The sequence below is a fragment of the Moschus berezovskii genome, chromosome 18, assembly GCF_049115385.1.
Source record: "Moschus berezovskii isolate FMDL1 chromosome 18, NW_MosBer_1.0, whole genome shotgun sequence".
NCBI classification, from domain to species: domain Eukaryota; kingdom Metazoa; phylum Chordata; class Mammalia; order Artiodactyla; family Moschidae; genus Moschus; species Moschus berezovskii.
The window spans coordinates 13,056,834-13,079,011 of NC_142477.1; the positions used below are offsets into that span (position 1 = coordinate 13,056,834).

The 22,178-nt window shown below is 46.6% G+C and overlaps 1 protein-coding gene across 1 annotated transcript in view; it reads right to left on the minus strand.

Moving 5' to 3' along the window:
- SEMA5A (semaphorin 5A) overlaps positions 1 to 22,178 on the minus strand; it is a 569,574-nt gene that overhangs the window by 8,101 nt on the left and 539,295 nt on the right. The window contains exons 17-22 of the mRNA XM_055422270.2: positions 21,807 to 22,032; positions 18,416 to 18,634; positions 14,397 to 14,567; positions 11,066 to 11,221; positions 8,821 to 8,868; positions 1,528 to 1,739 (exon numbers count right to left, since the gene is read on the minus strand). Coding sequence (XP_055278245.2) covers positions 1,528 to 1,739; positions 8,821 to 8,868; positions 11,066 to 11,221; positions 14,397 to 14,567; positions 18,416 to 18,634; positions 21,807 to 22,032 — 1,032 coding nt within the window. The remainder of the gene's footprint in view (positions 1 to 1,527; positions 1,740 to 8,820; positions 8,869 to 11,065; positions 11,222 to 14,396; positions 14,568 to 18,415; positions 18,635 to 21,806; positions 22,033 to 22,178) is intronic.

Below are 22,178 nucleotides of genomic sequence, written 5' to 3' on the forward strand. Positions count from 1 at the left end.
TGTACTTTTGCTAAACTATCCCAGGTAGAGGGTAAATTATGAGAGACTCAAAACAAAGATGTTAGGTAGGTGGCAGAGCCCAAACGTCCAGGATTTATCTGGTCAAGGAGTCAGAAGAAAGTTCTAGAAAGACTCATTAGAGCCTGGACAGCAGTACTTTGCCTTCAGAGCAGCAAGATTTCAGATTAAGTGGCTCCTGGATCTTCAGTGAGAACAGGAGACCAGCTAAATGATCTTCAGATGCTTGAAGCAACGGATCACAGGTGAGCTGACGGGTTGGGATCACACTGAGAAGGGCCCCATTCTTGGGTACTGGAGGTTTCTCCCTGAAGATTCTTGCTCATGGGAACTCATGTTCCTTCTCATTCTCTGGGGGCTTGGTTCTGAGAAGCGGTGTGGGGTGTGTTACTAATTCTTGGGGCTTCATTTCCCGGCTCTATCATGGATCAGTATAACGTGCTGATGGCTGCTGGACCCAGCTCTGCCTCTATGCAGATAGGGGCCCCAGGGTGGTGAGAGGAACGAGAGACGACCCTGCAGATCCTGGGACATAAGAGCCTCCAACCAGCTGAAGCTGTAAGGGCTGAAGGAACTCCGTTTGCCACGTGGGAAGGAAACTGGATTTTGAAAGGAACCATCATAGCAGAGAGAGGGCATCAAAATACTCCCTAAGGAATATGAAGGGGAACCATGAGCTTCACGGGAATATCCAAACTCAGGCAGCTCAAAGAAAGGATGGCATTTGCAGCGGCGTGGATGGACCTGGACATGATCAGACTAAGCAAGCCCGACAGAGACAGATACCGTATGATATCAAATATACATGGAATCTAAAAAATAATACAGATGAACTCACTTACAAAACAGAAACACAGAAAATAAACTTATGGTTCCCAAATGGGAAAGGTGGGCGTGGGATAAATTAGGAGCATGGGATTAATAGATATATACCATTATACACAAACGAAACAACAAGGATTTACTGTGCAGCACAGGGAAATATATTCAATATCTTGTGAAAGCAAAGTGAAAAGTGAAAGCAAAGTCGCTGAGTCGTGTCTGACTCTTTGCGACCCCATGGACTGTAGCCTGTGAGGTTCCTCCATCCATGGAATTTTCCAGGCAAGAGTACTGGAGTGGGTTGCCGTTTCCTTCTCCAGGGGATCTTCTGGACCCAGGGATTGAACCCGGGTCTCCAGCATTGCAAGCAGACGATTTTACCGTCTAAGCCACCAGGGTAGCAGCACGGGGGAAACATATTCAATGTCTCGTAATAGCCTATAATGGGAAAGAATCAGAAACCATATATACATACAACGGAATCACTTTGCTGTACACCTGAAGTTAACACAACACTGCTAATCAGCTGTCTTTCTATATGTCAAATAAAACTTAACGGAAAGAAGTCATTCACCTTGCCCTCCAGCCCATGACCTGCATCACCACCCCTGAGTTTTGCTGACAGCCCCCAGGATAACACCTGCCTCCTTGGCACACCTGGCCACAGCAGTGGCTGCCGATTCCTACCTTGATGGCCTCCACCGAGTCATACTTGTCCAGTTTGTTAATGTGGTTGGTTATGCTGGTGTTGAGAGGGGCGGGCGCGACGGGGTGGATGACGGTGGCGTCGTGGGATTGTTGCTGGTACCGCTGGCAGTAGGTGTAGACGAGCAGCGTGAGAAGGCAGCCTAGGATGGAGCTGCTGAGCCCCACGGCAATCATGTGGAACAAGTTGAACTCTGGGGAGACAAGATCCACAGTGAGGCCACCGGGAAAGGGACATGCTCCTCCCCAGCACAGTGGGTTCAGATGAAAAGAGAAGGATGCAAGGGGAAAGCACCACATTCCTTCCAAACTCAGGGAATCACTGGACCTTTCTTTAAAGTGTCCCAGGGACGTCCTGGTGGTTCAGCAGTTAAGACTCTGCCTTCTAAGGGGGGCGGTATGGGTTTGATCCCTGGTCAGGGATCTAAAATCCTATGTGCCTTGTTGCCAAAAAAGCAGAAACAAGATATAAGACAGAAAAAGTATCATAACAATTTCAACAAAGCCTTTTTTTATGTGGACCATGAAAAAAAAAATCTTTAAAAATATAAAATGTCACTGCCACCAAAACGCTTCTCCGCAGTGAGCACAGTGTACTTTATGTCAATGCTTTTACGGATTATAACCAGTCTTTCGGACGTCCCCACATGCCCTAGCAGAGACATGCTTTTTTTTCTTTAAAGGTATGAATGAGACAGTCCTGTCTCAAGCGCAGCAAGATCTGTGGTCTCTGGGGTTCCTAGGGAACATGTTTCCCATGTTCCTGAAGGGACTGAGGGCCCCTGTTCACAGCTTATCTGTGTCCTGGGAACAAAGCGAGGCTGCGTCTCACGGCTTCCCATCCCCACTCACCTGCAAGCCTGGCTACTTCTCCTCCCCTTTACCGCTTCATATTGTTTAACAATGTGCTCTGATTGAATCGTTCTTATTCTTCCACCACATTTTTGGAATACGAACATGCACGTATTGTAGAATGTTAGAAAGTGCAACAGGGTAGACAAGAATAAGTCTGTTTTTTTTTTCTTTTAAATTTCCAAGAGGAAACGACTATCACCATCTTCTGTACTATGCTTTGGAGACACGAGGCACACTCACATAATGTGTGCGTGTTGTAAATGTCACCCCGGGTACCATTTTTTTCACTCACATTGTATTTTGGAGACCTTGTAAGTAAAATGCTTTACTCCAGAGAAACAAAGGAATTGTGTCAAAGAAATATGATTTTTTAATGGTCATGAAATGACCCTCTTTTATACAGTGCTTTTTTCCTACTTAATAGCATCTTTAAGTTATTTTGAGTTATAAATATAAAATATTGAAAAAGTGAACTGATAGGGCCTTATGTCGCTAATATAGGATTGGTTTGAGTGGTATCAAAGTGGCATAGCAAGGCCTGCTTAATGTCTGAGAAAGGACAACAAAAGAAAAAATAAGACATCCATTGTGTGTTGGTAAAACACCTGACAATCAAAATTTTAAGCCTTTTAGGAAATAAAGATGACATCTGAGCTGGGCCCAAGAAGCTGAAATTACTGAAATTCAGGTAAAGCAAAATATGACCTCAACGCTTTTCCTCTGCCTCGGCAACGCATAGCTAACCAGTTGCCTGAGGGTAACTGGCCTCATGTCTCCATTGCACAGGGCACATCTGAGGACCCAGCTTTTCTCCCAGGTGTCCCCTCCATGCATCACCAGATGCCCAGCGTCACCCTTGCCCTCTCCCACCTGTCCACTCTGCACTCAAACGGGACCACTGAAGACGCCTGCTGGGTGCCACTGTGGATGCCGGATGAGAAGACTAGGCCACACGGGGAGGTCCCCAGGGAGAGAAGATCTGTGAGTCTGTTCCCTGTACCCGGCAGGCCCTGGCATATTTGTTCCTGAATCATTTGGGCTCCTTCCCAAGGACTCTGAGAGCTGCCTTTGCCTCACCTGGAATCCAGAGCACAGGTGGAGCATCATTCTTCACCCATCTCTAAACCCTCTGAGCTTCTCCCTCTAAGCTGTGCCCCTTTGCTGCTCCTGGACACCACGTTCTGGGCTCTGGGGCCCTGGGAGTTGGATTTGCACGCTGAGGTGGATGAAGATGGTGTAGAAGGGCAGCCTCCTCCTCTGTCCTCTGTGAGCCATAACCAATGTACTCCCACTCACATTGAAACTCTAAACTGATGATTCCCAACACAGGCCTCCAGTGTCTTCAGCACCTGAGGCTGGATAATCCAGGAGGATGTTACTAGAACATTCCACAGTACCACCCATTCCCTGACATCTACCTCGACTTTTCACTTCTTGATTATTTGGTCACTGGTTTAACAAAATGAAAAGAATCAATAAGCCTGTGGCTTTTCCTGATTTTGTCTAAAGCCTCTAGGGCTGAATCTGGGACAGTTGGATAAAGCATGCAAGGACCATTCTACTAGCAACCATTAGAAACTTCTAGTCTAACCCTTAAGCTGCCCTCAAGATAAGCAAGCATGGATTTCACACTTGTCATTCTCAATGCTTTAGTATTTGGACCCCCAGGGTCAAGGCCACGTGGGGATAAAAGTACTTCTGCTGCCTATATTTTCCTCTAATAGTTTTACAGCGTCCAGTCTTACATTTACGTCTTCAATCCATTTTGAGTTCGTTTTTGTGCAGGTGTTAGGGAGTGTTCTAATTTCATTCTTTCACGCGTGGCTGTCTGTCCAGTTTTCCCAGCACCACTCATTGAAGAGACTGTCTTTTCTCTATTGTATATCCTTGTCTCCTCTGTCACAGATTAGGTTACCATAGGAGCGTGTGTTTCTCTCTGGGTTTGCTATCCTAACCCATTGATCTGTAGTTTTGTTTTTGTGTCAGTACCATACTGTACTGATTACTGTAGCTTTGTAATATAGCCTGAAGTCAGGGCGCCTGATTCCTCCAGCCCTGTTTTTCTTTCTCAAACTTGCTGTGGCTATTTGGGGGTCTTCTGTGTTTCCATACAAACTGTAAAAGAACTTTGTTATAATTCTGTGAAAAATGCCATTAGTAATTTGACGGGGACTTCACTGAATCTGTAGCTTCCTTTAGGTAACGACAGTCATTTTCACGATATTGATTTTTCCAATTTAAGAACGTGGCACATCTCTCCATCTGCTTGTGTCATCTTTCTGTCTTTCACCAGTGTCTGACAGGTTTCTGAGGACGGATCTTTTGCCTTCTTATGTACATGTATTCCTAGGTATTTTATTCTTTATTTCCAGCAAAACTGACTTTCAAGTCTAAGGAGAATAATCGGTCGTCTCAGTGTCACAACTCGGAGAACACTGTTCACACGAGCCCTTCCTGTGGGAATATTCAGAGAACAAGACCAAAACAACAGGCGAGACGCAGACGAGGGGTTGGAGGTGAACCTTCAAGATGCAGCTACTTGTACGCAAAGGTCAGTGAGGGTGACAGGGGCGCACGCACGGAGCAGCTGCTCTGGGTTCTGACGGCGCAGACAGAGCACAGCTGCAGATAGCGCGCTTTTCACACTTGGAAGATTGGTGGGGACTCTGTCTGTCTAGCAAGTCCATTGGCACCATTTTTCCAGCAGTATTTGCTCACTGCATGTCTCTGTGTCACATTTTAGCAATTTTTGCCATAGTTCAAACTTTTTTTTATTACTGTTATAATCTGTTACGGTGCTCTGTGATCAGTGATCTTTGATGTTACTATTGCAAAAAATTATGACTTGCCAAAGGCTCAGATGATGGTTAGCCTTTTCTTTTTTTGGCAATAAAGTACTTTTAAATTTATAAAAGTACTTCTTCTGTAGTAGTAACATATTATACTATAACACTGGGAAGATGTATGACTCTGTCCACATGCAGATACTTTGTCATTAGTCAAGTGACTCATTCCTGCAGGTGCCTGGGGAAGGCTGGGTCAGCTGACATCGCTAGGATCACTGTATAGTCTCTGTGTCTCGTGCAACTAAAAATAGCTCTTAAAGTTGGAACCTTTCAAGAGGCCTACTTTTTTTTTCTGTGTAAGTGAAAAATCGTTCCTATTAAATCTCTTGAATCTGCTTAGTGTGGCACTTCGCTTTGAATATGCTTTTTGCTGTTGTTTTTGTTCAGTAAATCTAGAATACAGACCAACTACCCAGCGGGCTCAACTGGCCGATTTTCTGTGTAAAGTTTGACTGATTTTTCAATAAGCTGAAAAAAGTTACCTGTGAAGTCCCCTCAACATCTTCAAACCTCCTTGCTGGGTAACCCTTTTTACTTGTCACCCCTACTATTAGCCCCATCTGACCTCTTACCCCCCAGGGAAGCCCAGACGCTAAAGCTCAGACTGTAAAGAATTGGCCTGCAGTGCAGGAGACTCAGATTCAACCCCTGGGTCAGGAATGGAGAAGGGAATGGTAACCTCTCCCGGGATTCTTGCCTGGGAAATCCCGTGGACAGAGGAGCCTGGCAGGCTTCAGTCCACGGGGTCGCAAGAGTTGGACACAACTGAGCGACTGAAGGAGAGAAATAAAGGGCCTTCGGTATCATGTCCCCCTGAATGTTCAAGGTCTCGGCAGGACTCCCATATCTTACCCCGAGAAGGCTGGCTGAGGAAAGTGGCTTGTGAATTTGTGTTACACCGGGAGGGTCAGTCATGCTGCAGAAGCATCAGCTGGCTGCCCCCAGGTTCTGCCTTGAAATCCCTCATGATGGGGACACTGTCTATAAACTCTGCCACTTTGGGGACCCTGGGTGTTGTCTAAAGAGTGTTGTCTGGACAGAGATGCTGTGGCTGCAGATCCTAGACACCCTCTGCTGGGACACTCAGCACCAGGATGCTTTTCTTGTGGTGACTGTTGTTTAGTTGCTAAGTCATGTCCAACTCTTTGTGACCGCACAGACTGTAGCCCACCAGGCTCCTCTGCCCATGAGATTTCTCAGGCAAGAATATTGGAGTGGGTAGACAATTCCTTCTCTAGGGGATCTTGCTGACTCAGGAATTGAACTGACATCTCCTGTATCGGCAGGCAGACTCTTCATCACTGAGCCACCTCGGAAACCCACGGTGCTCCAGGCTTAACACTCACACTGGGATCCCACCACCTGGATCCAGACCCAGCTCCATTTCGACTTCCTGTGAACCTCTTCTCTCTGACCTTCTCTCTGTTTATAAAATGCAGATAAAAGCTGTGGCTGCTATCCCTTCTTTCCAATTCCCAAAACCACAGTCTCTGAACACTGATTTTTAAACCCCTCATCTGGCAGCGAAGCCCGACCTGACCCGATCCGACCGTTTGTTGCAGAACCGACCAGAAATGCCAGGAGGAGCATTCATTGGCTGCTTCTCTTCACCCACATTCCATGGCAAGGTCTTTAAAGACCTTGGAGTTACTATGGAGTGATATGATAGCCCCAGATCCTCAGGGGTATCATACTGTATATGCCCAGTATCAGCTGTCTATACCCTGAAAAACGCTGACTTCCGAATCCTCCTCTACTGCTAAGGGTTTTACAAAAAGAACTGTGGGCTGCGGCGCCCACAGGAACAAACTTTGCGGGGATGAAACAGGATGCCTCCTGTCATCTGATACAGTATTGAGCACATAGTGACTGATCCAAAAATACTAAAGTGCCAATTATTTTTCCATAAATCAACCCACATTCATCCTGCAGCTGGATCCCAAGGTGTGTGCGTGCTCAGTCACTTCAGTCATGTTTGACTCTTTGCAACTCTATGGACCATAGCCCACCAGGCTCCTCTGTCCATGGGACTCTCCAGGCAGCAATACTGGAGTGGGTCGCCATGCCCTCCTCCAGGGGTCTTCCTGAAGCAGGGATCGAACCCCAGTCTCCTGTGTCTCCTGCATGGCAAGAGGAGTCTTTACCGCTGAGCCACCGGGGAAGCCCGGATCCCAGGGTAGTGGTCGCTGGTCTGTGAACTCAGTGAGCTGACCCACGTCAGACACCAGACATCACCCTTCACAGGCACAGGGCTCTCCTAGGGTATGGCATTTCTTTCCAGATGAGCTGGAGCTGTTAGAGGCCCCACTGTACGCAGCCCTCATAAAACCGGAACAGAGCGGGTGCTCAGTAAACACGACTGAACAAATGGATTAACAGATGGCCGAGTGAACAGAGGATAACAGATAGTGAACTCTTTATCAGCGCAGTACATCCCCAAAACACGCCTCTGAAAACCCAGCTTCTTTCTGAGTGTGAGAGACCTCTGACCCGAGCTGTCTGGGACTCCCCGTTGGAATAGATTATGCAAGGAATGGTCAGCACATACACACAGGGAGACACTGGTCTTGTGTTTGGGTACTGGCCCCACACAGTAGCTGGACAGCGGCTGGACTCTGATCGATGGACAGCCAGCCCCTCCCGTCCAGACAGGATAGAACTAGACGGTAAAGTCCAAGAGCATCGTGGATTTGACTCAGGGAATGCGACTTCTGTCATTCAGGGTTGCTGGAAGTTTGAAAAATATCTCTAGAGATAGAAGTCTAACCTTTTGCCCATAACAAAACTGTATCGTTTTATTGCTTCAGCCCTTTGGAGATTTGAGGCTGGCTGCCATGGATTTACACTATAAATATAAACGATATGGTTGAATTCTGCTTTACTCATGGGAAATCTAACTGTAGCTAATACCCAGATCTGCTGCTGCTGCTGCTAAGTCACTTCAGTCATGTCCAACTCTGTGTGACCCCATAGATGGAAGCCCACCAGGCTCCCCTGTCCCTGGGATTCTCCAGGCAAGAACACTGGAGTGGGTTGCCATTTCCTTCTCCACTGTGTAAAAGTGAAAAGTGAAAGTGAAGTCGCTCAGTCGTGTCCGACCCTTAGCGACCCCACAGACTGAAGCCTACCAGGCTGCTCCATCCATGGGATTTTCTAGGCAAGAGTACTGGAGTGGCTTGCCATTGCCTTCTCCGAATACCCAGATCACTGGATCATAAAGCTTACATCCACCAAAAACACCCGAGGGGCTTATTAAACCACAGAGCTGGACCCCTCTCAGTGAGGTTCTGATTCTGTAGATTAAGAGGGGGTCTGAAAACCTGCATTTCTATCAAGTTCCCACGTGATACTGATGCTGCTGATCTAAGGACCCAATGTAAGAATCACTGATGCAGAAATCAAATATGGACTCCTTTGCATTTTTATTGCCAAAATAAAATGTGTTTAGATCGAGGAGTTCCTCTAATCTGTTTTTCTTGGTTAATAGCAGAAATATCACATGAAACATACGAGATTAGACACGACTGGAAAATATCAGAAATGCACTAGGAATTAATTAAAAAGCAGAACTCACCCCCACACCTTTTCTCTTCTCTGCTGCTGGATCTGGCCACAGACACTTCTGGGAAAAAAAGATTCAATCACAATGTATGAAGGGAAGGAAGATGACATTAATGACTCATTTACAAAGTGTCTAATGATTTTGACTTTTATGCGAGTCAATGTTTACAAAAGCCTAATCAATTATTTTTTAAAAACACATTTATTTGTTTGTTTTAGCCAACCTGAGATGTATCTGGTCAAGGTTATCTTGATTGGAAAGGGGTGAGATTCATTACAGCAAGGAGAGAATACTATGGTCTCCCAGACTGAAGTCAGGGCATTTGTTTCAAAACAAGGGTGGAATTTGTGCAGATTTTCTTGAGCACTGCAGCGTTTACCTCCTGGGTTTCTGCCTCAGAACTTTTGTCTCATCAAAATCAGTGTTGTCACATTCCCTGGGATGGGAGACCATTCCACTAGAGCTCAAAGGAAATTGTCTCAACAAATAATTTTCCTACTCAGAGCTCATTCATGCTATTTTCCATGCTTATGTGAAACCCACAGGTAGGATGCCAATAAAAGGAGAGATCCACCTAACTGTTTAACTCCCAAGGATACATACCATTTCAGGAGTCCAGTAATGCTGATTTTTCAGTCTATTGAATTAAAAATATTTCTATGGTTGAAAAGGAAACAACAATAAACACTCCTGCAGTTCTAGAAAATGGAAGATTGAGGTGCCTTAGGAGGCCTAAGCTAACTTTCTCTAAAACATGACTACCTTTTCCTTTAGCGGAAGAGAACAAGGTATTCCCTATTGCAATCTTTTAAGAGGTTACTCTATGCTTTTGGTCCATGAGTCCTAAGGCACATGGTAGGAATATGTGAAATATTTTTAAGTATCTAGCCCATGCCTTTTGGTTGGATATTTAGATGGCATCAGTGCCTCAATGGACATGAACTTGAGTGAATTCTGGGAGATGGTGGAGGACAGGGGGCCTGGTGTACTGCAGTCCATGGGGTCGTAAAGAATCAGACACAATTTAGCGACTGAACAACAGCTGGTACCTGTGTGAGCATGTGGTGGGTGATAAGCTATCACTATTAAGCAAACACTGACTTCACATGGAAAGGACTGTAGCCGAAGGGCCAGCCAACCTCTTCTCTAAGACGAAAACAAGGATGGGTTTCCATTTTCCCAAATACACTAAGATGACATTAAAGGAACGGTCCTCTTTTCTCTGTGCAAACAAATATGCACAGCATTGCCGAAGCATTTAATCTAATATTTTTAAAAAAGCAATCTATTTTCATTTTTTGAACAAACTATCTGACTGTGTTATAGTTAATACATTGCAGAAGATATTGTGCTTAAAAAATCTTAAAACTCATGGCCTAAATTCAAGTCTCCAACTGCATTACCTACAGATCCATGCATGTGTGCGTGCCTGCTAGGTTGCTTTGGTTTTGTCTCTTTGTGACCCTAAGGACTGTAGCCTGCTGTGCTCCTCTGTCCATGGGATTCTCCAGGTAAGAACAGTGAAGTGGGTTGCCGTGCCTTCCTCCAGGGAAACCTGTACCTATATCTCTGTCTACAGCTGCCTCTTTGTCTGTATCCATGCCACGTCCTCCAGATGACCTTCCAGATCCAGGGTGAATCAGCATCTCTTATGTCTCCTGCATTGGCAGGGGGGTTCTTTACCACTAGCGCCACCTGGGAAGTCCCATCTGTGTCTCCACCGTGTATCTACACACGCATCTGTATCTTACATCCAACTCTCAGATCTCCACCCATGACGACATCTATAACCATGCCGACTCTATGTTTACACCTGCATCCACGTCGACACCGCCACCGATGTCTGCCTCCACACCTACATCTCTGTGTGTGTGCATGCGACATCCCTTCAGCTATGTCCGACTCTTTGCAGCCCTGTGGACTGTAGCCCACCAGGCTCCTCTGTCCATGGGATTCTCCAGGCAAGAACACTGGAGTGGGTTACCATGCCCTCCTCCAGGGGATCTTCTTGACCCAGGGATGGAACCTGCATCTCTTATATCTCTTGCATTGGCAGGTGGGCTCTTTACCACTAGCGCCACCTGGGAACTCCCACAAATTCATAATCACCTTGAAACCATAAGAACCAATGGAATGATCTCTTGTTTTTACCAAACAGAACCTCAAAGAGCAGTTAAAACTCCCACCCATGAATCATTTCCTCTTGAAACATTAGAAGTGGTTTTGTTCACACTAATAAGCATCTCTGCCCCCTTACCTGGAATGAAGTTGGAATCAAAAACGCAGGGTCGGCTCTCCGTGGTGTTTCCTGAACACTGGCTACCCACGGGGAACAGAAGGACACACTGGCGGACACGGACCTGGACTCCAGTCACGTCACACTCAGACCAGTCTGACCACTCCGACCAGCTCTCTGCAGGGGCCCGAGGAGATGAGATGTGGCAACAAGACCATTAGAATCTACCAACCTGGAAGCCTGGCAGCTTACCGACATCGACTTTCCATATGATATTTATAGTTTACAAATAAGACAGACTCATATCTCATGACCAAGTCCAGTGAATAAAACACATAGGAGCGTGAATCAAAGAACTCGTGTACCTTTGATTAGAAATAATGTGCTTAAAATACACTTTCCAAAACGCACATTATTTTCACGCTCCAAAGTGATGGTGTTAGATACTCTTCTACAGGGTCATTCATGCTCACATACTTCCCTGGACAATTTCTACAGGTCTCAGCAGTCAGGCAAGAGAAATGACATTAATGAGAAAGCCTTGGCTACTGAAGGGGGTTCAAGCTATTACACATACTTTCTTTTCTGTTATGGAAACAGCCCTGCAGGGTCAGTGTGCCACTGGCAGGCTGTACCTGAGGTAGAATTCATTCTACCCTGTGTTTACTGTGCCTGAGACACCAAAGATCCATGAACACGCCGGGGTCAAGCTCAAAAGATGAGCCAGCTAAGGCCGCTTTACCCAAGATGAGGCGATTCACTGGGATTTGTTAAATTCACCCAGGCACACAGATGTGTGGGAAGAGCGGATTAGTACACATTTTAAGTGAGGAGTTTAAAAAAAAATGAACTCTCAGTCATATTTCTGAAATATTAATAATGTAAAAATATTGTTAGTACACACTTTGCTTTTCTCTTCCTTTTTTCTACACACTTTGCTTTTTTCTTCCTTTTTAAATGTAAGCATTCTCTTTGCAGTTTCAGGGAAAATCTGGAAACCAAACTTGTGTTTTGATCGATTGTAAAGGGTACAGTATTTCCTGAGAAATGTGTAAGGTAACAGTTTTTGGAGTGACTGAGAATATGGTTTCCAAACATGTCTCAATATACAAGAAACCTGCAAGGAAAATCTTCAGGAGCTAGCTTAAAAAATAGACACACATACGCGTGTTCAGTTCACTTCAGCTGCTCAGTCGTGTCCCACTCTTCGCGACCCCATGAATCACAGCACGCCAGGCCTCCCTGTCCATCACCAACTCCCGGAGTTCACTCAAACTCATGTCCACAGAGTCGGTGATGCCATCCAGCTGTCTCATTCTCTGTCGTCCCCTTCTCCTCCCACCCCCAACCTTTCCTAGCATCAGAGTCTTTTCCAGTGAGTCAACTCATCGCATGAGGTGGCCAAAGTATTGCAGTTTCAGCTTTAGCATCAGTCCTTCCAATGAACACCCAGGATTGATCTCCTTTAGAATGGACTGGTTGGATCTCCCTGCAGTCCAAGGGACTCTCAAGAGTCTTCTCCAACACCACAGTTCAAAAGCATCAATTCTTCGGCGATCAGCTTTCTTCACAGTCCAACTCTCACATCCATACATGATCACGGGAAAAACCATAGCCTTGACTAGACGGACCTTTGTTGGCAAAGTAATGTCTCTGCTTTTTAATATACTATCAAGGTTGGTCATAACTTTCCTTCCAAGGAGCAAGCGTCTTTTAATTTCATGGCTGCAACCAGCATCTGCGGTGATTTTGGAGCCCAAAAAAATAAAGTCTGACACTGTTTCCACTGTTTTTCCATCTATTTCCCATGAAGTGATGGGACCAGATGCCAAGTTCTTTGTTTTCTGAATGCTGAGCTTCAAGCCAACCTTTTCACTCTCCTCTTTCACTTTCATCAGGAGGCTTTTTAGTTCCTCTTCACTTTCTGCCATAAGGGTGGTGTCATCTGCATATCTGAGGTTATCGATATTTCTCCCGACAATCTTGATTCCAGCTTGTGCTTCTTCCAGCCCAGGGTTCCTCATGATGGATTCTGCATATAAGTTAAATAAGCAGGGTGACAATATACAGCCTTGACATACTCCCTTTCCTATTTGGAACCAGTCTGTTGTTCCATGTACAGTTCTGACTGTTGCTTCCTGACCTGCATACAGGTTTCTCAAGAGGCAGGTCAGGTGGTCTGGTATTCCCATCTCTTTCAGAATGTTCCACAGTTTATTGTGATCCACACAGTCAAAGGCTTTGGCATAGTCAATGAAGCAGAAATAGATGGTTTTCTGGAACTCTCTTGCTTTCTCCATGATCCAGCGGATACTGGCAATTTGATCTCTGGTGCCTCTGCCTTTTCTAAAACGCGTGTTAGTGTGTTTCAAAGTTTAAGTCAAATTCAGAAGAGAGTGTCCCACTGTCACTCCAAGTGGTCCCTATATGTCAGAAAACTGAACTATTCTTGGATGGGGAAGGCTGCTACAGGGTATCACTGGGCACCGGGGCCATCCAGCCTTGGAGCCCGGAACCCCACACCCACGGTCCTGGGGGGATTCCAGTGAAACCACTCCATAAAGGCGCTCTGATTCCCACCCTGATTCTCAGCAACAAAATATCGGTTCCCATTCCCTGCCTGCCTGCTCTCTCAGTCATGTACGACTGGACTGTAGCCTGCCAGGCTCCTCTGTCCATGGGATTTCCCAGGCAAGAATATTACAGTGGGTTGCCATTTCCTTCTCCAGGGGATCTTCCCAACCCAGGGATTGAACCTGCGTCTCCTGCACTGGCAGGTGGATTTACCACTGAGCCAGAGGGGAAGCTTCTCGGTACCCATTACCAGCTCAAATATTACAAGAATGCTTGGTTATCACCAGTTTCTGCTGCTAGTTCTGCAACCATGGCATGGTGAGAATGATTCCATTGTATTAACAGAACAACGTGTTATTAAGTCACTTCACCGGCAACACTGTGGCACTGCTCTGACACGCTTTTGTCAATTTCACCATTCCTCCATCAAAGTGACAAGTGAAAGTGAAAGTCGCTCAGGCGTGTCCGACTCTTTGCGACCCCATGGATGGTATCACGGAATTCTCCAGGCCAGAATACTGGAGTGGGTAGCCGTTCCCTTCTCCAGGGGATCTTCCCAACCCAGGGATCGAACCCAGGTCTCCCACATGGCAGGCAGATTCTTGCTGAGCCACAAGGGAAGACCAAGAAAACTGAAGTGGGTAGCCTATCCCTTCTCCAGCGGATCTTCCTGACCCAGGAATTGAACCGGGATCTCCTGCTTTGTGGGCAGATTCTTTACCAAGGGGAAGGCTGAAAGCGCCCTGTCCTCTGTGCTGGGCCGGGAGGGGCTGCTTACCGGGGCAGGGCTGCGTGTTGCAGAGCGCCTCCTCCGTGTGCAGTCCCAGGCAGATGTCACCTCCGTAGGCAGGGGCTGGGTTTGTGCACGAGCGGGTTCTCATGTAGTGTCCCCCTCCACACGTCGCAGAGCATGTGGACCAGGACGACCAGCAAGACCACATGCCATCCACTGGGAAGGGGCACAAAAGCACAGCGCTTCTGAAACGCACATCTGACTGAGCCGGCGGGGCTACCCCGGGTCTGCACAGAGGGAACGCGTCGGGCACACCGTGGACCATCATAGGAGGGCACATGGGGTCTTCTGCATTCCTCCCCACGCTTCCTCAGTTCCTCTCAATTCTGCCAGGAAATATTTCTAAGCATGTAACATGCAAGCACAAGGGTGACCGAGGAACGCATGTATATCTATCTGTAGAACAAAATCCAGCCTCTGGGGCTGACCATGAACCTGGTTCTGTAGCTGTTCAGGGGAGGTTCCAGCTACTGCTCACTGCTGCCAACCACACAGGACAGAACCAAAGTCTTAGGCTCCCTTTGAGTTCCTTGCAGTTTACTGAACAAAGTGTGGACTTCAGGATTTCACGGGCAGAGAAGCAATAAGTGTTCTCAGCACACCACAGGTGCCTAATATATGTTAGAGATGGAACACTGCTGTTGTTATTTAGTTGCTAAGTCATGTCTGACTCTTCTGTTATTTAGCCACTAAGTCACGCCTGACCCCATAGACTGTAGCCCGCCAGGCTCCTCTGTCCGTGGGATTTCCCAGGCAAGAATACTGAGTGTGTTGCCATTTCTTTTCTCCGGGGATCTTCTCAGCCCAGGGATCAAAGCCACACCTCCTGCACCGGCAGGTGGATTACCTCTGAGCCGCCAAGGAAGTCCATGAGAAAACTCATTTAAAAATAAAATACAGTGCCCCTTTGTGACTGTTTAGTGTAGACCCAAGAGGACGAAGGAGAAGTAAATTCATAGAGAGGGAAGAGTCCTCGATGAGGCAAAAACAGCCCGTAACCGGCTGAGCAGCTCAGCATGCAAAGCTCTGAGCTCTTCTAATCCCTCCGTGTTGTGTTAGGAATTTTCTAGGAGGTGGGAGAGAGAAATAGCATTTGTCCCACTCATCCCCTGAACTGGTACCCTCCCAAGTGGAAAGTGAAGAGGACCACTCTGAATGTTTTCACAGTCCTCGAGGGAATCTTGGCTTTCAAAAGAGCTATTGCAATACAACAAGGTTATGTATATATGGTACTGGCTTGACCAGCAGATCCACAAAAATAATAGCAGCCACTAGGTCACGCTAATGGGATGTGCCTGAGATGGACCCCAGTCTAGCACCCGAGGGCCAGGGTAGCACCCAAGAATCTGCAGGAGTCTGCACATTCTGCCAACGGCAGCAAGGGCTCCTTTCTGGAGTCTGGGGAGGTGGAGTGGGCGAGGGGTCCTGACTTTCTCATGCTGCCTCCCGGCCTCTCTTTACAGCACAGATGCTAATCTAATCATGTGGCCCCATGGGTTTCCTCTTGGCTCCCCGGGGAGGAGCCCTTCCACTCTCCACACTGGGGCTGTGGGAAAGAGATGACCTTTCCCAGCCCCTCCGCATGGCTCAGCCAAGAAAGCTGGGTAGTTTGGAGGGAAGAGTCTCCTGAGGCTGGAGAAATTCAGGCAGAGATAAGTCTCGGAAGCGCAGAGTAGCGGGAGGAGCAGGAACACGACTGGGAATCCCCGCTACAAAGCGGGGGACTGTATATTCAGTTTAATGTACATGTTTATTCATCCACCCAACTATCCACCCACCATCCTCTCATCATCCATCCATCATCCGCCCACAATTCGCTCATCATCCATCCATCTGTCCATCTAACAGATGCTCTCTAAGTACTGTTGCAAGCCAGTTCCTTGCTTAAGGAATTTAGAAAACTGTTTTTTTTAACCAACTGAAAAAGATGCTACAGAAGCAGGCTTCTGTGCCTTTAAAAACCCTGTGCACCATACTTAGCATGACCCCTTATTCCCCACCCCTGCTTGTCCATATGGCCAACTCACATCTGGCCCTGAGGACTCAGCCCAGTGGCAGCCTGCTCGGTACAACTACCCTGAGTCCAGCTCAGTGGGTCCCCGGCTGATATAGCCCCTGCATCTTGTCATCAACCAAACAGCTGGTGACCCTACTAGCTGGTGACCCTTGCCATTGTTCACAGGATGCTTCCTCACTAAACTCTTAAGTTCCTTTCCATCCTGGACCAGGTCACTGAGTCTTTCTCTGTGCTATGCTGTGCTGTGCTGAGTCACTCAGTTATGTCCGACTCTTTGGGACTCCATGGGCTGTAGACTGCCAGGTTCCTCTGTCCATGGGGATTTTCCAGGCAAGAATACTGGAGCAGGTTACCATGCTCTCCTCCGGGGGATCTTCCCAACCCAGGGATGGAAGTGAGGTCTCCTGCATTGCAGGTGGATTCTTTACTGTCTGAGCCACCAGGGAAGCCCAAGAAGACTGGAGTGTATAGCCAATCCTTCCTCCAGGGGATCTTCCCAACCCAGGGATCAAATCCAGGTCTCCTGCATTGCAGGTGGATTCTTTACCAGCTGGGCTACCAGGGAAGCCCAAGCCTTTTTATATTCGGTAAATAATGCACAGTGGGTTATCAAAAATGTTTGCTGAAGAACTGAATGAATTCAACAAAGGAAGATCAAGAAACAAACTGCTTATTTTCTCATCCTTCAGCAACCATCACTGGAGCTATGTGGAGCACGTGCCAGGCTCACTGGGAGCTGAGGGCATGGTCAGGAGTGAGATGGTCACCCTCCTTGGGTGGTCACTCTGACAAAGTCGAAGGCAGGATACAAAACCAGAGCCCAGGGCGCAGGATTGCCATGCAGCATAGGGTTAAATGAAGCTGATCTGACATGGGAAGGCCAGAGGAAGCGATCAAGGTGACAGAGCTGCACTCAGAGCCAGGGCAGGAAGAAGACAGAGATGGTCAGAGGATCAGAGACGACAGAGGAGCCTTCGGAGCTGTGTCAGTACTCAACACACTGCGTGGGGGCCCTCGACGCTCCTTCACTGACCCCACGCTGGTGCGGGAATTCACGGACTCAGTAAGGAGACTCTAACAGCCTGCCTCCGGTGAGCCGGCAGGAGAGGTACTGCACTCTTAGAGGGCTGAACTCAGGAGGCAGTGGACGCCTGTCAGCTGAGGGCACCCGGGACGGGCTTGGCAGGCCCCTCGGGGGCCAGCCCTGCAAACTGTCACTCTAGTGAAGGCTCTGTGGTATGAAGGGAGGTCAGTTCTTGGGGGCTGGGCCTATCACAGTCTGGAGGGGCCAGTCTCCCGTGTCAAGGACAGGACACGTCTCTCCAGACGATGAAGACCAGCCCGCTTCTCCTGAGGTGTGGTGCCTGGGCCCACTATCCCTCAGACGGGCTCTGAGTATGTTCCAGTTTCTGTTACAGCAGCAGCAGATGAACATAATCTGGTCTGGGTTATATTTGTGTTTATAGCAAGGCAGTTGGAAGCTTACGTCTGTATCCATATATCTAAACCTATATCTACACTTAACACCTATGTCCATGTCTACACCTACATCAACGTCTACACTGACATCTATGTCCACATCAACGTCCATATATCTAACCTGTATCTATGCTGTGCTGTGCTAAGCCACTTCAGTCATGTCTGACTCTTTGCATCACCATGGACTGGAGCCCTCCAGGCTCCTCTGTCTATGGGATTCTCCAGGCAAGAATACTGGAGTGGGCTGCCATGACCTCCTCCAGGGGATCTTACTGACCCTGGGATTAATCAGCGTCTCTTAGGTCTCCTGCATTAGCAGGTGGGTTCTTTACCACTAGAGCCACCTGGGAAGCCCACATTTTAGGTATCTACACCTCCATCCACACCTGTGTCTGTATCTACCTATCTGTCACAAGTTATACCTCAAACATAAAGCCAGGGAAGCTGGATGAGAAGGTCTTCCAAGACCTTGATGTTTCAGTTTTTCCAGATTTCAGGACCTGCTCACCTGGGCACGGCAAGATGTTGCATTCTTGGTATTCCAGGGACGGGCCCAGGCAAGGCATGCCCCCGAACTTGGGCTCCGGGTTGTTGCAGACACGCTTCCGGTTCCGGATGCCCCGGCTGCAGTCTCGGCTACACTGTGACCACGGTGTCCAGGCCGACCATGCCCCGTTGATGGTGTGGGCGGAGTATCTCCCCGCCCGCAGGAAGTCGCCGGACAGGCCTGCCAAGGAAATGGCCCAGGTGTGATTTTGTTAGGAGCTCTTAGAGTAACCAGAGTCCAAACTAACTCTCTTTCTGCAGCCCCCATCTCCTCATTCTCAAGTACCCGTGGAACAATTTTTACACTGCAGAAGTGAAAAACGAAATAAAAATAAAATTGCAGTTTCCCTGATCATCTATAATTCAAGTCTTCTATCTCCACAGTTGCTATTAAATAATGGTGCAACTAAGACCTCAATTTGTGAATGTGGCAAAGTCCTTGTACAATAACAGTTTTTTTTTTGGTAATAGATCACTTACTGTTCTGAGAAACTTCTTTCAAAGAAAATACACCCTTCTCACTTCCATTGGGAATTCTGCAACAAATTGCCCTTGTGCAATTTGTGATTATTTTGATGAACATGTCTACTGCCTTAAAATATTAAGAAATACTCAGTCATTTTCTCAAATGGAAGCAGGTTTTAACAAAAAACTCTCAAAGTATGCCATGAGGTTCTGGGTGTGAGGAGGCAGAGGTATGGTTGGTTCTAGGCTTCTTGGTTGCTTACTTAAAATTTGTGGCTCAGAAACCTATGTGGGGTGGGTGCTCTTCAGAGAAAATGGATGAGAAACCTGTTTCTCTGATGAGACACTCCTTTGTGGTTAGTCTGTATAGAACACACAATTTAGCCTTGTTTTGTGTGATAGGAACCAAACAAGTCCAATTCTGTATTTTCAGGGTATCAATACCAAGATGGGTGGCTGGTCATCAGAACCTGAAGCCCTAAGACACGAAAAGGATGATGTATTTTTCAAACCATGCCCACAATACACTTTCAGAGGAAACATGTCTTTTTAATAATGTATGGCAAAACCAACCAATATAATATTGTAAAATAAAAAAAATAAAAATAAAATGTATATCAAAATGCTCCTTAGCTTATATTACTATCATTAAAAATGAATGTTAATGTTGGTTTTATATATATCTGAGAAAGAAAGAATTAAAGAAATATATGTTCAGAAAAGAGAATAAAGTTAAAGAAACAGTGTCATTCATTTTCTCTTTTTTACCTTTGATGTCAGAAGAATTAAGTTCACAGCCTGCTCTGAAATAAGGGAATAAGTGACGGAATTGAAGACAGGGTTGCCAGACTTAGTGAACAAAATAGAGAAAGCCCAGTTAAATTTTAGTTTCAGATAAATAACAAATCATATTTTAGTATAAATATGCACATAAGTGCACGGGATACACCTATCTTAAAAAAAGACACATGGCATGTGTGTGTGTTAGTCGCTCAGTCGTGTCCAACTCTTTGCAATCCCATGGACTGTAGTTCACCAGGTTCCTCTGTCCATGGACTTCTCCAGGCAAGAATACTGGAGTGGGTTGCCATTCCTTTCTCCAGGGGATCTTCCCAACGCAGGGCTCAAACCCAGGTCTTCTGCATGGCAGGCAGATTCTTTACCATTTGAGCTACCAGGGAAGCACATGGAACATACTTATACTAAAATAATTTTTGAAAAATATCTGAAAGTCATATTAAACTGAACATTTTGTATTTTATATCAGAACCCTAACTTGAGATCATAAGATGATCCCTTGTGGTACATAGATATTTAAAATGGGCCTTCAGTTACCTATTTCTTTGTATTCCATCACCTATCTTTGTTTCTCACTAAAGCAGAATTTTACAGTGAATCAGAATGAATATCATGTTGCTTGATTTCCTAGGTAGGTAGTGTTTATTCCTTTGGCTGAAAGTGTATACTTATTCAAATAAAATACTTCACTATAGTAGACTTCCTGCCCCCTTCCCCACCAAGAAACAATGAACAACTTGTATAGCTGCTGAACTACAGGGAACAGAATAACCATCCTGAGGTCAGGAGACAGTTAATGTCAGTGGAAATATGACTGGGAGTGGCTATTTAGGGCAACTATTGAGCCGTAAAGCATCCAGGCTGGCAGCTCCAGGAGGAGGAATGGAGATCTGAGACCTACATGTAGCTGGCGACCCTCACTCAGAGCCACTCCTTGGGAGCACAGCAGTGCAACAAAGCAGGAGCAGACTCATGGTGCTTCCATAAGCTTATCCCACCCACGGCAAGCCCAACATGGTGACTCATCAGCTCTGTGGTCCGTCAAGGCCCATCACTCTGAACCTGAAAATGATGTTGATGGTGACTGTGTATTCTCTACCACAGTCACACTGGGAGAATAACAGAGAATCATAAACGCAAAAGTGCAAGACATGTGCAAGCTGGTCCAGTGTAAGATATGACCACTACTGCTGTCATCATCTTGCTCCAAGAACCATCTTATTTTCTTTCTAGGATTGCACCGGTCTTCTTAAAATCAGATGAGCGTTAGAGGAGAGATGAACACAGAAGCAGAAAGGAATCTCTTTGGGATGGCCAACCTCACTGCCTTTTCTGTAGTTGAGACACCTGAGCTCCAGAGGGAGCTAGTGAGTTGCCCGGTGGGGGGAGGCGGGAGTGGCGTTAGTGGCGGAAGGCGGTCAGTGGCAGAACCAGGCAGAGTGGATCATCCCATCGACCTCGGTGCTCTCCCTACATGAGGCATACGACACTGAAGGGATTTACACAATTATACGGGGCAAAGCAGTTTCAAAGAGTATCAAAGGATTCTCACATACTGTCTTTTTCAGCAGAAAGATTCTTTCATAGATATAAACACAGATATGCACTTCCTTTGTCTTTGTCCCATTTGGGGAGTAAAAAAAGGAAAAGCTTTTATTTGCAGGTTACATTTCAGTACCAACTGCAAAGGGATCTGTAGAGTCTCTGACTGACATCAGCAATGATAAATATATATAATTGTATGTGAATAAAAATGGTGATGGAAGAATGCAGAGGTTTCCTCAGTATATATTCTGATACTAAATGAATCTCCCATAAACTTTTCTGGACCCATTATAAATATGGTGCTGTTCTGAGGGGTGGAGTCAGGGAACCACCCCAACATGTAACTGAATATTTACAGGAAGGGTCTTTCCCACCAGTTTGCTATAAAGTCAGTTCTGATGTAGAGAGATCAGTGTTATAAACATGGCTAAGCCATAATGAACAGGAAAAATCCACTCCCCGCCACAACTATTCTGTGAACTTGGAGAGGAGAGGGAATGCCTGTCCCTGGAAGCAGGTCAGTCCCTACAGAGTGGCTGACTCACCGTCGGTGGAGCAGCCACTGGTTCCATCACTAGAGCAGTACCGCATCTCAATTCTCTGTCTTCCCACTTCCAGCAAGTTTGGATCAGGCAGACGGGCTTTGCACGTATACCGAAATCGCTGCTCGTAGTGACCCCCATTGTCAGAGATGTTGACGGGCGTCCAGGGAGTCCAGGGCGTGGTCTTTTTCAGCTCAGGGCATGGGTTGGTGTTACAAGGCTGGTACTCCTGGGAGAGAAAACGCATGACATGTGCTTATCATACTGCAGAAACAGAGCCTGGTGCTTCCTGCCTTGGGTGAAAGACAGGATTCTTTCAAACTTCAGGTCCTGAGACCCACCAGCCACTCTACAAAGTTAAAAGCACATTTTTGG